The sequence below is a fragment of the Salvelinus fontinalis genome, unplaced genomic scaffold (assembly GCF_029448725.1).
Source record: "Salvelinus fontinalis isolate EN_2023a unplaced genomic scaffold, ASM2944872v1 scaffold_0248, whole genome shotgun sequence".
NCBI lineage: Eukaryota > Metazoa > Chordata > Actinopteri > Salmoniformes > Salmonidae > Salvelinus > Salvelinus fontinalis.
The window spans coordinates 11,596-27,071 of NW_026600457.1; the positions used below are offsets into that span (position 1 = coordinate 11,596).

The 15,476-nt window shown below is 46.6% G+C and overlaps 1 protein-coding gene across 1 annotated transcript; it reads left to right on the plus strand.

The window, feature by feature from the left end:
• Positions 1-996: 996 nt before the first annotated feature.
• On the plus strand, positions 997-14,462 carry LOC129844912 (ephrin-B2-like). Its single transcript, XM_055913071.1, has 3 exons — positions 997-1,104; positions 5,691-5,762; positions 10,022-14,462. Exons 1-3 carry the CDS (start codon positions 1,047-1,049, stop codon positions 10,471-10,473), a joined length of 582 nt encoding a protein of 193 aa, XP_055769046.1. The 5' UTR covers positions 997-1,046; the 3' UTR covers positions 10,474-14,462.
• The last annotated feature ends 1,014 nt before the right edge of the window (positions 14,463-15,476 follow it).

Sequence of the window (15,476 nt, forward strand, 5' to 3'; positions counted from 1 at the left end):
TGGCGTTAATGGATTTCGCCTTTTTGAGTTGTCTCGCTGAAATGTTCTTACTCTCTCAAATGAGTGCTCGATTGGAACTTGTTTAGTTGTTGGAAGTTGGCACTTAGTATTTTTCTTATTTTGTTCTGTGTAGCGCTGTGTTTTCCGTGTCGTCATTACGTCACGTGCCTACGTTGTGTAGGTACGCACGTCAGCTTTGACATCGGTTTTTCACATCGGCGTTGAACTAGACATCGGGCCGATGCCGACGTTGGCCTTTTTGAGCTAATATCGGCCGATTCCGATACGCTCACCGATATATCGTGCATCCCTAGCTCTGATAGCTAAGATGGAATGGATGAGAGCATGGTGTTTGCAACACCTGGGTTTGTGGGTTCGAATCCCTCATGGACCCGATATGCTAAATGCGTTAAACTATGCTTCCCTTTGGATAAAAGCATCTGCTAAATTGTAACATGATATTGTTTAATTACACCGAAGCGAATTTCTCTTTCTCTCTTTTATATAATGAATCCTGAATTCTCAATGAGAGAATCATTGTCTCCTCATAATAATAATAATACTTAATCTCGCTCTTCTCCAGCGTGTTTGTCCAGTCAAAACTGTGGACTTCTATATCTCAGGGCAGTTTATTGGAGTTAATTAGTGTGTGTTAGTCATTGAGTCCACAGAGCTCCGTCGCTAGGCGCTAAATGAGACATTAGGACTTATTAAAAGCCTCACATCTTGTAGGACTGTGACATTTCACAGCTTCTGTGTGCGAGTTCATCCACTGGCTGGGTAGATTGGTCGGGCTGTGTGAATGGGAGGCGTTGTGAAAGTGAGAGTGTGAGCTTGTGTGTGTTTTACCCGCGAGGGTGAGTTTCATGTGTGTGTGTGTGTGTGTGTGTGTGTGTGTGTGTGTGTGTGTGTGTGTGTGTGTGTGTGTGTGTGTGTGTGTGTGTGTGTGTGTGTGTGTGTGTGTGTGTTAGACAGTCGTCCTGATAAGTTGTTCTGTTGTACCCCCTCCAGCAACGTCAGATGGGACGCGCCAGGGCCTGGAGAGTATGAGGGGAGGAGTGTGTGCCACGCAGGGTATGAAGGTGATCCTCAAAGTGGGACAGAGTGAGTACTGAGACACACCTGAAATAAACACTCATTCATCATTTTCTCTCTCCCTCCAACACACACACACACACACACACACACACACACACACACACACACACACACACACACACACACACACACACACACACACACACACACACACACACACACACACACACACACACACACACACACACACACACACACACACTGACAGTGTACTCTAAGTGTATTAGTGTTGATTAGAGGCAGAGAGCTGGTCGGAGAGGAGCAGCCAGGATCACATGGCTGTAATGAGCCCGGTTGACTTCACTCACTAACACACTAAACACCACGACTCTGTGCTACTGGCTGTCTATGCCCAGACATACAGTAAGGAGTAGGCTGCTCATTCTGGGCTTAAACACCACTGACCCTGCTAATGACTTTGTATGTATACAGTAGAGTAAACAGTCTCTATGGTGTTAAACACCAATGACCCTGCTAATGACTTTGTATGTATTCAGTAGAGTAAACAGTCTCTATGGTGTTAAACACCACTGACCCTGCTAATGACTTTGTGTGTATACAGTTGAGTAAACGGTCACTATGTTTTTAAACACCAATGACCCTGCTAATGACTTTGTATGTATACAGTAGAGTAAACAGTCTCTATGGTGTTAAACACCACTGACCCTGCTAATGACTCTGCTGCTGGGGGGGTCAATGTTTTAGATGGAAGTCACACGTTTTCTCTTACATACACATATTTTGACTGCAAACACACAAATACATACAGTAGTCTGCCGAAATCTACACGCCACACACATTCCCCCATTCCTGTACCCCAGTCTATGCACACACATACTCCCCATTCTATGCTCCTCATAATATAATCCTCTCTCCCTCCCCAACAGTGTTATCAGCTCTGTGTGTTGTTGTGAAAGCTCTTCTCTCTGTGTGTTGTTGTGAAAGCTCTTCTCTCTGTGTGTTGTTGTGAAAGCTCTTCTCTCTGTGTGTTGTTGTGAAAGCTCTTCTCTCTGTGTGTTGTTGTGAAAGCTCTTCTCTCTGTGTGTTGTTGTGAAAGCTCTTCTCTCTGTGTGTTGTTGTGAAAGCTCTTCTCTCTGTGTGTTGTTGTGAAAGCTCTTCTCTCTGCGTGTTGTTGTGAAAGCGCTCTTCTTTGTGTGTTGTTGGGAAAGCTCTCTTCTCTCTGTGTGTTGTTGTGCAAGCTCTTCTCTCTGTGTGTTGTTGGGAAAGCTCTCTTCAGTATGTGTGTTGTTGTGACAGCTCTCTTCTCTCTGTGTGTTGTTGTGCAACCTCTTCTCTCTGTGTGTTGTTGTGCAACCTCTTCTCTCTGTGTGTTGTTGTGAAAGCTCTTCTCTCTGTGTGTGTTGTTGTGAAAGCGCTTCTCTCTGTGTGTTGTTGTGAAAGCGCTTCTCTCTGTGTGTTGTTGTGCAACCTCTTCTCTCTGTGTGTTGTTGTGAAAGCTCTTCTCTCTGTGTGTTGTTGTGCAACCTCTTCTCTCTGTGTGTTGTTGTGAAAGCTCTTCTCTCTGTGTGTTGTTGTGAAAGCGCTTCTCTCTGTATGTTGTTGTGAAAGCTCTTCTCTCTGTGTGTTGTTGAGAAAGCTCTCTTCTCTATGTGTGTTGTTGTGAAAGCTCTCTTCTCTCTGTGTTGTTGTGAAAGCTCTCTTCTCTATGTGTGTTGTTGTGAAATCCTCTTCTCTATGTGTGTTGTTGTGAAATCCTCTTCTCTGTGTGTGTTGTTGTGAAATCCTCTTCTCTGTGTGTGTTGTTGTTAAAGCTCTCTTCTCTCTGTGTGTTGTTGTGAAAGCTCTCTTCTCTCTGTGTGTTGTTGTGAAAGCTCTCTTCTCTATGTGTTGTTGTGAAAGCACTCTTCTATGTGTGTTGTTGTATAAGCTCTCTTCTCTTTGTGTGTTGTTGTGGAAGCTGTTCTCCTGAGAGGGAAGTGGTGCTGCTGTGTCTCCATCATTCTCTACAGCCCACCCAGGGGAGAAGAGTAGCACTCCCTATATCTCTCTTTTCTTTCTATCTCCCGCTCTCTTTCTTTCGTTGCGGCTTGAATGAAAACCGCCGTCCTCCTCACCTCTGTTCTCTTGGGTTTCACACTCATTTGCAGGTCCACCTTTCATGTCCCTCTCTCTCTCTCTCTCTCTCTCTCTCTCTCTCTCTCTCTCTCTCTCTCTCTCTCTCTCTCTCACACCTTTCATGTCCCTCTCTCTCTCTCTCTCACACCTTTCATGTCCCTCCCTCTCTCTCTCTCTCTCTCTCTCTCTCTCTCTCACCTTTCATGTCTCTCTCTCTCTCTCTCTCTCTCTCTCTCTCTCTCTCTCTCTCTCTCTCACACCTTTCATGTCCCTCTCTCTCTCTCTCTCACACCTTTCATGTCCCTCTCTCTCTCTCGCTCTCTCACACCTTTCATGTCCCTCTCTCTCTCTCTCTCTCTCACACCTTTCATGTCCCTCTCTCTCTCTCTCTCTCTCTCTCACACCTTTCATGTCCCTCTCTCTCTCTCTCTCTCACACCTTTCATGTCCCTCTCTCTCTCTCTCTCTCACACCTTTCATGTCCCTCTGTCTCTCTCTCTCTCACCTTTCATGTCCCTCTCTCTCTCTCTCTCTCACACCTTTCATGTCCCTCTCTCTCTCTCTCACCTTTCTTGTCCCTCTCTCTCTCTCTCTCTCTCTCTCTCTCACCTTTCATGTCCCTCTCTCTCTCTCTCTCACCTTTCATGTCCCTCTCTCTCTCTCTCTCTCACCTTTCATGTCCCTCTCTCTCTCTCTCTCACCTTTCATGTCCCTCTCTCTCTCTCTCTCTCACCTTTCTTGTCCCTCTCTCTCTCGCTCCTCTCTTACTCATCTTCCTTTCTCCCTTACCTCTCTTGCCCTCCCCGCCCCGTCTCTCTGTCTGTCTCCCATTTTTCTTTCTCCCTCTCTTTCTCTCCCTACCTGTCTCCGTCTTCTTCTCTCTCTCTCTTTCTACCTCATTCATCCTCTCTTTCTCTCCTTGCCTACCCGTCCTGTCTCTTTCTCCCCAACCAATAGCTCCTTTATTCTCTACCCCCCCCCCCCCCCTCTCCCTGTGTTATCTGTTGTGAGTTTGAAAGGTCACCTCTGCTCTGTTTGTCATCTAAACACACGGTGTGCCGCCTCATAGAGATCTCTGATGAGATTTGGAGCGCTGCTCAGCTCTGAAACACACACAGGCGCACACACACACACATACACACACACACACACACACACACAGTCTTAGAAACTTGCACGTTCCCGAGAAACACACACACTCTTTTTTTCTCTCTCTCTCTCTCTCTCTCTCTCTCTCTCTCTCTCTCTCTCTCTCTCTCTCTCTCTCTCTCTCTCTCTCTCTCTCTCTCTCTCTCTCTCTCTCTCTCTCTCTCTCTCTCTCTCTCTCTCTCTCTCTCTCTCTCTCTCTCTCTCTCTCTCACTCACACACACACACACACACACACACACACACACACACACACACATACATACACTTTATGTTTTACTATCCTTGTGGAGACCTTCAATTGATTTTCATTACAAGTCCTATTTTCCCTAACCTTAACCCTAAACTTAACCCTAACTCCTAGACATAACCCCAAATCCTAATTCTAACCCTAAGCCTAACCCCTTAGCCTAAAATAGCCTTTCTCCTCATGGGGATGTGGGAAATGTCCCCACGAGGGATAATTCTCCTTGTGTTACTACTGGGGACTTGTGAGGATTACCCACAAGGATAATAATACACACAAACTCTCACACACAACACACACACACACACACACACACACCCTCAAATGCACACAGCACTCACGAGCCCCAGCAGTCCTATTGATCCAAACACCCCTCATGCCAAGTTCTGATTGGCTGTCTGTCATCAGAGGGCCCGTCGAACCAATAATACCTGCCACTGTGTATGGACCTCCGTAAATGTCAGTTAGTGTAGAATTATAGCTCAGCACATAGAGTGTGTGTGTGTGTGTGTGTGTGTGTGTGTGTGTGTGTGTGTGTGTGTGTGTGTGTGTGTGTGTGTGTGTGTGTGTGTGTGTGTGTGTGTGTGTGTGTGTGTGTGTGTGTGTGTGTGTGTGTGTGTGTGTACATTGTACATTGTACAGTCTCTGTGTTCACAGCATAACAGGGCTGTCTATTATGTTCCTCTCAGTAAATCTATACGGAACTCTGTCGTAGCCCCAGCGAGAGGATATTAGGGCCGTCCCAAATGGCACGCTATTCCCTTTATAGTGCACTACGTTTGATCAGGGTCCGTGGGGAAGTGCACTATGAAGGGAATACGGTGCCATTTTGGGCCGCGGCCTTTGTTTGCAGGTTTATATTCATTGTGGTACTTTTACAAATGGAAACCCCATTAAGTATCCGGTTTTTAATATAGTTGGAGAGCTGATTTCGGAAAGGACATTGGAAGGCGATCAATATTTAGTTTCATTGAATGGGCCTCAGAGATCTGATTTTAGCTCAGACTACTATGTAGTCTGACTACCGACTACTATGTGTAGTCGGTGTGCCTGTTTTGAGGTTGTTTTCATGTTGACGGGATGTGTTATCTTGACCGTCGTACACCCCTGTTTTTTCCCTCAGACCCATATGGACTGCCCCCGAAACCTGCCAAACCAGACCAAAGTGCGGGCCGTACCAACACCAGAAATACAGGTAAGATGGGTGTGGAGGAGCTTACACACTTACACCACCATGAGGATAGAGTATACCACAAACAGTCCGGAAAGACAAGAAAAGCAAGTGAATGAGTGAGTAAAGAAAGAAAGAAGTGACAGAGAACGAGGGACGGTAAAAAAAAAAAACGACAGATGGAGGATACAAGCCGGCGACATCTGTGGGATCTCTCTATTTAAATCCATCCCTTTATCTCTCTCATCCCTCTCGCTCTCTGTCCATCCCCTCTTTTCTTCTCCTCCCCTCAGAGCTAAGTGCCGCGGGCGAGGAACGACGGCTCTAATAGCTGCCCAGGGAGGGGGGGGGGGGGGGGGGGGGCAGGGGCGCCATTTGAAGGAGTTATTATTGTCATTAGTTTGGGCGGCCTGGTTTCTGTTGGTCCGCGGAGAGGAGAAGAAGAGAGAGGAGAGGAGAATGATAAATCGGAGTAGTGAGAGAGGAGAGGGAGAGAGGGGAAGAGTAGAGGAAAGGGGAGGAGGGGAGGGGAGGAGAGGCGAGGAGTGAGGAAAGAAGAGGACGATGAAAGGATAGAGGAGAGGAGCAAGGGAGGGATGTTGTCTCATGGCAGGGAACTTGTTGACCTGGTCTTTGTATTCTGTCTCTCCCAACCACATACAGACTGTTCCAAATACGCACCATATTCCCTATAAAGTGCACTACGTTTGAACGGAGTCCTAAGGGGCCTGGTCAAAAGTAGTGCACTATAGAGGGAATACGGTGCCATTTGGGACATAGCCATACAGGCCATCTCTACTCTCTAATGTGAAGTGGATATGAGAGAACTGATGAGAGATGGAGGGCGGGAGATGAGAGCAAAGGAGGAAGCGCAGAAGACAGAAAAAGGGAGGGGGGAGAGAGGAAAGGAAGGAAAAAGGGCTTCACTGTTGAAGGAGCAGAAAACCCGAAAGAGGAGAAGCAAGAGGTATGGAGAGTACTGTTGAATAGGAAAGAGAGAGGGTGGGGAGTGAGAGATGGAGGGAGGAAGGGAGGTAGAGAGAACAAGGGGAAATGACGATAATGAAATGAAATTGGCATAAAATAATTACAAGTAGCCACCTGATACTGTAGATTATAGATGAATGACACTGCTCAGTGATCAATAAATAGAATTTCTTCATCGAGGAACTGAACTAAATGTAGGTGGGGACATGCTATTTACACCATACACACGTGGTGCGTGAGAACAGAGCTGGTGAAAGGAGGAGGAGGAGGTGGAGCGAGGGAGAGATGCTGGGGGAATGGAGGGATAGAGGGAACGAGAGAGGGATGGAGGGAAGAAAGCGAGAGGCGGAGAGCGGAATTGGCGTCTAGTATTAGCGTTTTGTCAGTCAGCTAGACAATCAGTCAGTCCTGCATGCGTGGTAGGGGGCTCACGGTAGAGGGTGAGGAACGAGCGAGGGTGGTGAGGAGGGGGGAGGCACAGAGCAAGGGAAGTCATTATGTCCACAAAAACCCAGAGAGTGGGAGAGCCACGGAGCGAGGAAGGAAGATGAAAGAAGATAGGGAAGAGAGGGAGAGAAATCGAGGGGGGAAATGTGCCAAGGATAGTGATAACCCAATCCCACGACCGCGCCTCGCATTACCGCCCTAACCGCTACCACCGCCAACATTTGCACGGTCAACACGACTTTCCTCACAGGCGGTCCCGAACCCAACAAACACCTGCTGGGCTATGACCGTACATGCGGTCGGACCATGCGATTGGGACCAGGTTCCAACCAGGCAGCATCACTGTGTGGTCTCTAGCTTTAGAGACCCAGATTGTGCCCCAAATGGCACCCTATTCCCTGTATAGTGCACTACTTTTTTACCAAAGCCATATGGCACCCTATTCCCTATATAGTGCACTACTTTTTTACCAAAGCCATATGGCACCCTATTCCCTGTATAGTGCACTACTTTTTTACCAAAGCCATATGGCACCCTATTCCCTGTATAGTGCACTACTTTTTTACCAAAGCCATATGGCACCCTATTCCCTATACAGTGCACTAAATAGAGAGTGGGGTGGCGTTTGGGATGGGGTCCAAACCACCCAACTGTTCTGACTCCTTTATGTGGGCACGCGTCAATGCAACATAAACAGTGTTGTTAGGCGTAAGGGAGGAAGTGCGCTGCCTTGATCCCCTCACTGTGGATGGCTGTAGCTTCTAGCCAGAGCCACGGCTTCTCAGTGGGTCTCCACAGGCGCGCAGGAGCATTCCGAACCCTCTCGTATCCAGCGCCGTCCACTAAGTCGTGTCAATAGACAGAACACATATGCTCACATTGGCTGCCATTTTCTTCTCCTGTCGGGACGTTTCTGCCACTGGAACTACAGGAAGACGGTTAGCCACCTTGGTGTGGTACAGATATGTTTACTGGCGCGTAATACGTACTGTATATAGAAGCGTAATATGTACTGTATATGGAAGCGTAATATGTACTGTATATAGAAGCGTAATATGTACCGTATATAGAAGCGTAATATGTACCGTATATAGAAGAGTGATATGTACCGTATATAGAAGCGTAATATGTACTGTATATAGAAGCGTAATATGTACTGTATATAGAAGAGTAATATGTACTGTATATAGAAGAGTAATATGTACTGTGTGTAGAAGAGTAATATGTACTGTATATAGAAGAGTAATATGTACTGTGTATAGAAGCGTAATATGTACTGTATATGGAAGAGTAATATGTACTGTATATAGAAGAGTAATATGTACTGTATATAGAAGAGTAATATGTACTGTATATAGAAGAGTACTATGTACTGTATATAGAAGAGTAATGTGTACTGTATATGGAAGAGTAATATGTACTGTATATAGAAGAGTAATATGTACTGTATATGGAAGTGTAATATGTACTGTATATAGAAGAGGTCACACCCTAAAGAAGGCAAGGCAAAATGTTGGTTCAGGTTTAAGAATTGCCAATGAGAGGTACAGTGTAATTTCTTGTATACATGTCAAAGTATGTTAAATCAAATGAAATTGTATTTGTCACGTGCTCCGGATAGAACAGGTGTAGACCTTACCGTGAAATGCTTACTTACAAGCCCTTAACCAATAATGCAGTTCTAAGAAAATAGAGTTGAGAAAATATATACTAAATGAACTAAAGTTAAAAAACAAAAGTAACACAGTAAAATAACAATAAAGAGACTATATACAGGGGGTACCGGTACCGAGTCAATGTGCGGAGGTACAAGTTAGTCGAGGTAATATGTACATTTAGGTGACTTGTGTGACTGGAGTCTTGACAATTTTTGGGGCCTTCCTCTGACACAGCCTAGTATATAGGTCCTGGATGGCAGGAAGCTTGGCCCCAGTGATGCACTGGGCCATTCGTACTACGCTCTGTAGCGCCTTACAGTCGGATGCCGAGTAGTTCCCATACCAGGCGGTGATGCAGCCTGTCAGGATGCTCTCGGTGGTGCAGCTGTAGATCTTTTTGAGGATGTGGAGACCCATGCCAAATTTTTTCTCCTGAGGGGGAAAAGGCATTGCCGTGCCCTCTTCATGACTTTTTTGGTGTGTTTGGACCATGATAGGTTGTTGGTGATGTGGACACCAAGGAACTTGAAACTCTCGACCCGCTCCACTACAGCCCCATCGATGTGAAGTCCGGGATCCAGTTGCAGAGGGAGGTGTTTAGCCCCAGGGTCCTTAGCTTAGTGATGAGCTTTGTGGGCACTGTGGTGTTGAACGCTGAGCTGTTGGCAATAAACAGCATTCTCACATAGGTGTTCCTTTTGTCCAAGTGGGAAAGGGCAGTGTGGAGTGCGATTGAGATTGTGTCATCTGTGGATCAGTGTGGAGTGCGATTGAGATTGTGTCATCTGTGGATCTGTTGGGGCGGTATGCAAATTGGAGTGGGTCTAGGGTTTCCGGGATGATGGTTTTGATGTCAGCCATGACCAGTCTTTCAAAGCATTTCATGGCCACCGACGTGTGTGCTACGGGTTGGTAGTCATTTAGGCAGGTTACCTTAGTGTTCTTGGGCACAGGGACTATGGTGGTCTGCTTGAAACATGTAGGTATTACAGACTCGGTCAGGGAGAGGTTGAAAATGTCAGTGAAGACCCTTGCCAGTTGGTCCGCGCATCCTCTGAGTACACGTCCCTGTAATCCGTCCGGCTCCGCGGCTTTGTGAATGTTGACCTGTTTAATGGTAAAGTTATATAAAATTGTATTTACGTCTTTTATAAGGTTATCAAAATAATATTTTCTTGTGTCATTCTACAGGTGGTGCTGGTAACGCCACCCATCCCAGGGTTCCTAGCGGTGGCGCCGGGGATTCGGGAGGCGCAGGGGGCGAGAACGGACCCCTCCCCCCCTCCAACGTGGCCGTCATCGCCGGCGCTGCAGGGGGCTCCGCCTTCCTCCTCCTGGTCACCGCGGTGATCTGCGTGGTGTGTTACCGGCGGCGACACGCCAAGCACTCGGAGTCCCACCACCCGCCCCTGTCACTCTCCTCCCTCACCAGCCCCAAGAGGCATGGCGGCGGGCACGGCGGCGGCCATGGGGGCGGTAACAACAACGGCTCGGAACCCAGTGACATCATCATCCCGCTGCGGGCTTCGGACTCGGCGTACTGCCCTCACTACGAGAAGGTGAGCGGGGACTACGGTCACCCCGTCTACATCGTCCAGGAGATGCCCCCCCAGAGTCCAGCAAACATCTACTACAAAGTATGAGGGCAGTTGCCATGACAACCTACAGTACTACCAACTACCATCTTACCCTGTCCTGTACAGTACAGTACCACCTACAGCCCACCTACAATATACCCTGTCCTATATAGTACAGTACCACGTAAAACCTACCTACAGTAGTCCATTACTGACTTACCCTCCAAAACCACCAAGACCTTCAGTCCCTTATACAGTATCTGAAATTCCCTATCCAACCCCAGTCCCAGCCACAGGTGTGTGCATCTAGCTAACTGAAGAGGCCATCCGTACGCCCACCCCTCTTCACTCGACTGTGTCACTAAGCTAAGTATGGAGGGTTTAGTATATAGCCCCCACCGGCCCCTTAAAAGAGGACAGGACTAGCAAGAGACTCTGGGGCCCACTTCTTCTTTTTTTGTCTCACCATGAATCAAACCCCCCCCCCCCCCCCCCCCCCCTCACCAGAGCTGAAGAGAAGAGTCCCCTCCCTGTACACCATGAGGATAAGTGTGTGAGAACACGCACACCAAGCTAGTGTGAGAGAACACACACTGGTACCACCACAACTTGGACTTCTGGGACTCTGACCCCTAGAAAATCCACCGACCAACCATATCCTGAGATCTCTGTATTTCTCTAATGCTCCTGTCCTGTATCAGACCTACCTGCCTCCTGATTGGACCCTGAGGCTAACTGTGGCCCTTGATGTTATATCTCACAAATAGGATCCTAGTTTGTTTGTGTGTGTATGGTTTCTCATTGGACCAGGGGCCTCTGACTCTCTCACCCAATCAGAAAGCTGGGCTGGAGTCACGTGATCAATCGGTCAGACCAATCGAGTCTTAGTGGCATTCAGAATCTTGTATATTTTAATAACGTTTGTGTATGTGTGCGTGCGTGCGTGCATGTGTGGGAGACTAGGATAATAATTCTGACACTGCTGTTGCACAGAAGTGTGTGTGTGCAGTTAGTGTGCTTTAGTACAGCGTGTGTGTGTGTGTGTGTGTTAATCTGTGTATACGCTACATGCGAGCGAATGTGTGTGTTCGCGTGTCTTTAGACTTGTCTTAAAAACCAAAACACAAAAAAGTGAGTGAATATAAAAAAAGGTGAGATTTTTTTTATCGCTAGCAACACTTACAGATTATATATGAATATCCAGTCATTAATTTCTAGACGTCTTGTTTTTTTTATAGTTTTTTATTTTGATTCCTCCACTTGTAAAACAACACTTCTGTTATACTGCTAGATCTTTTACCCTGTGCTTTATTGTTTGCGATTTAGAAACCTGACCCGATTTCCTTCCCCTTTGAGTTGTAAATTAATTTAATCTCTTTGTTTTTCTTTCCTTGGCGAACTGAGGTCGTTTCTCTCTCCCTCTCTCTCTCTCATCGCCTCCCCCTATGTATATTTTTATACTTCTTGTACTATGCTGTAGTTTTGAAGTTTAGACCTCGTTTGTGGTGGAAGTTGTTGAGGTAGAAACCATCGATGAAAGTTTTTTTCAAACGCTTTTGAACACAAGGAAAAAGCAAGGGGGGAAATGAACGAGGGCGGGCTCCAAATGAAATGAAATATAATGAAAAGAAAGAACGGGAACCCGGAGTCGCTGTCTAGAGGGAAAAGAGAAAAAGCGACTGAATGTGGAACTTTTGTTTAAAAAAAAAAAAGAGAAAAGACTGAAGAAGGAATTGCACACTAAAGAAAAGAAAGAGCGCGAGAAGAGATGGAAGAAGTGGGGGGATGGGAGGTGATTTGAGCGATGAGAGAGAAGAATCCCTGGGAAGGATAGAGAGAGAGTGAAACAGTGACTGTGGCAGAAGAGAGGAGCCTTTCCTTTAATGGAGTGCTGAGAAGGAGTGATGGACCCTAGGTGGACGGAGGAGAGGAACAGACACACAGCTGAAATGGATTTCAGGGGGAAACCTCACTGTGGAATAAGGAGGAGAGATTTCATCTAAAACACACACACACACAGTGACAGATAGATACACATTCAAGATAACAGACACAGACAATACTCTTCTCTGAAGGGAAATGGCACGTTTCAAATTCTCCCGATTTTACAGCTTTATGTATCAGACGCTGATTATATCGACACAGACACACACACACACTCTGCAGACACACTGAGCCCTCTCACATTCTCTTTCGCTGTCAAACACGCACACACATAAATGCCGTACATGTATACGCCAATTTCACACACACTCTCTCTGTCTGGCTATCTCTGCATCCCTCTCTCTGCGACACACACACACACACACACACACACACACACACACACACACACACACACACACACACACACACACACACACACACACACACACACACACACACTGATTGCTCCCATGTGGCTCCCTATTTCTGACACAGTCCTGGCTTTCTCCCCGTGATTAAGTCAACCTCTGTGTGTGACAGAAGGATTAAAGGCGGGTGTGTGCTCCCTGTTTTTGTACGTGTGTGGACGTGTTTAACTATACTCACGGGGGCCAGAAGTTCCCACAAGAATAGTAAACAAGCAAACATTTGACCAACTGGGGGCATTTTGTTGGTCCCCGCAAGGTCAAATGCTATTTGTTAAGGTTAGAATTATGGTTAGGTTTTGGGGGTAGGGTTAGGGAAAATAGGGTTTTGAATGGGACTGAATTGTGTTTTCCCACAAGGTTAGTTGTACAAGACTGCGTTTGTATGGGTGTTTTTCTGAAACAAGTACCCGTCAGTCTCTTAGCCTGGTTCATTCGTTTTCACACCCTTTTACGAAAGCAAAGCTTTTTTCGAACGTGCCGTGTGTTAAGTTATGTTGTATCGGCTAGCTGCTACTTAGTATTGTTGAGTGTTAGACCGACGACGTGTTCAAGACAGGCACAGCAACCTGCAAATGCACACATACGCTAACAAAATAGCAGACAATAGGTGACGTGCCATACTTTGAAATATCCCTCATGCTCAACAGGTTTGTTCCCAAAGCTTCACTCAATGTGTGTTTTATTCATATGCACAACCTGCTCAAAAAGCTTTATTTGAAATATCGCTTTCATCTTTTTTTTTACTAGTACACCTACTCTCTATTTCACATCATTTGTATGTTGTGTAATCTGTTCCCATTATGCTTTTTGAACTTAGAAAGTGTTACGGAGAAGTTGACTAATTAGGGTAAAAGTTTCACCCTAATTTCTGTACTGCAGCATCAGGATCTTGGTATTTATGTATGTGGGAATCTGTCTTGTCTCCTGTACAAATACACGACCACCAGGAATACTGTATACCTTCAAGAACACCCTCAAAGCCGAACTACAAACTCTCGCTGAATTCTGAAATCCTCTGACACTCTAAATGACAGTATTTGACAAAGATGGCTGCTGCCATGAGTATAAACACTTGGGTAAACCTCCTGGACTTTGTGGAGTTGTGGAATCCGAATGCTGCTCATTCGCAAAATGGTTCCTTCTCTCTCCTCTCCCTCTTCATCCTCCTCTCCTCTTTCTTTCACCGGGGAGAATCTCCCTCCGGGACTCGAAGCTTGGGCTTTTTTGTTGTCATGTCGGTCGGTGTTTTACTAAAAGGTTGTCTCTCTCTTTCACTGTTTGCTTTTGACTGTTTTCAATGTGTTGGATTTTTCTCATGGATGCTTTCTCATGGATCCTCATTTCAAAAAGAGAGGTTTCTTGTTTTGTGAAAACGCCCCCCCCCCCCCCCCCCCCCACCCCCCCCTCTGTTGGTGTGTGTGTGTGTGTGTGTGTTTCCTTGTGCCAATAGCCAGCAGGTCGAGGCGACAGAGAGCGGGCTGGCTCTTGTATGTGATGTGTTGAGACTTTTTGTATTGGGACACCACTGTGTGAGATTGTGTTTGTGTTCACCTTCTCCTTTCCTCATCCCCCCATCCCTCCCGTCACTATGACCTCCTCCTCCTCTCTTTCTCTCCTCCAACACACCTCTAAAGGGAGGAAAAAACTAGTACATTCCTGCTTTGGAAAAATGTTGATTAAAAAAATTATGTTTAAGCACCACTCTCTGGTCTGGTCGTGGGTTCATTATTGAATGATGAAGTGTGAAGATCTGTGTGTGTGTGTGTGTGTGTGTGTGTGTGTGTGTGTGTGTGTGTGTGTGTGTGTGTGTGTGTGTGTGTGTGTGTGTGTGTGTGTGTGTGTGTGTCTCCTGCCTGGAAGGGGTCACGTACTCCAGTGAGGCCCAGTCTCTCAGATGTAACCCTTTCAGGTTTCTCTCCTATGGGGGGTTGTCTTAGCAGGGTTCCATTCACTGTTTCTCTATATAAAGGTACCCATTCAGTCCACACACACACACACACTGCTCCCCCAGTTGTGTTATCAACCAGTTATCTACCCCAGCTTCGTTAGTGTTGGGTGTTGCTTAGCAACGTATCGACATAGATACCGTCAGCCCTAACAGCTGTACCAACTCCCTTTCTCTCTCTCTCCCCCATTCTGTACCAACTCCCTTTCTCTCTCTCTCTCCCCATTCTGTACCAACTCCCTTTCTCTCTCTCTCATTCTGTAACAACTCCCTTTCTCTCTCTCTTTCCTCCATTCTGTACCAACTCCCTCCGTCTGTCACCTCGTACCCTCTCTATATTGCCCTCTCCCCCTCTCATTTCTCCCCGTTCCTTCCGCTAGCCCCCTTACCTTTCTCTCCCTCTCTCTCTTTCTCTCTCTCTTTCTCTCTTTCTTTTTCTCCCTGTTCTTCCTTCCTTCTTTCTCACTCCCTTTGGTCCATTGCCACGGCAACTGTTGGCGTCTGGTAGCACCAGTAGATTGGAACCCAGACAGACTGACAGACACACACACACACACACACAGACAGAGGATCACCAGGGTGGCCTAGGGAGAGTTGACCAGGCAGCTGGGACACACTGTTTGATCTGTGGCCCGTGAGAGGAGATTACACACTGTCACACAAATAACCACACACACAACCACACACACATCACACACACTTTTGTAACAGACACAAAGCATGTGGAACATAACTAGGTAATGAGGGCTTATACTGATCATGCCATGAAA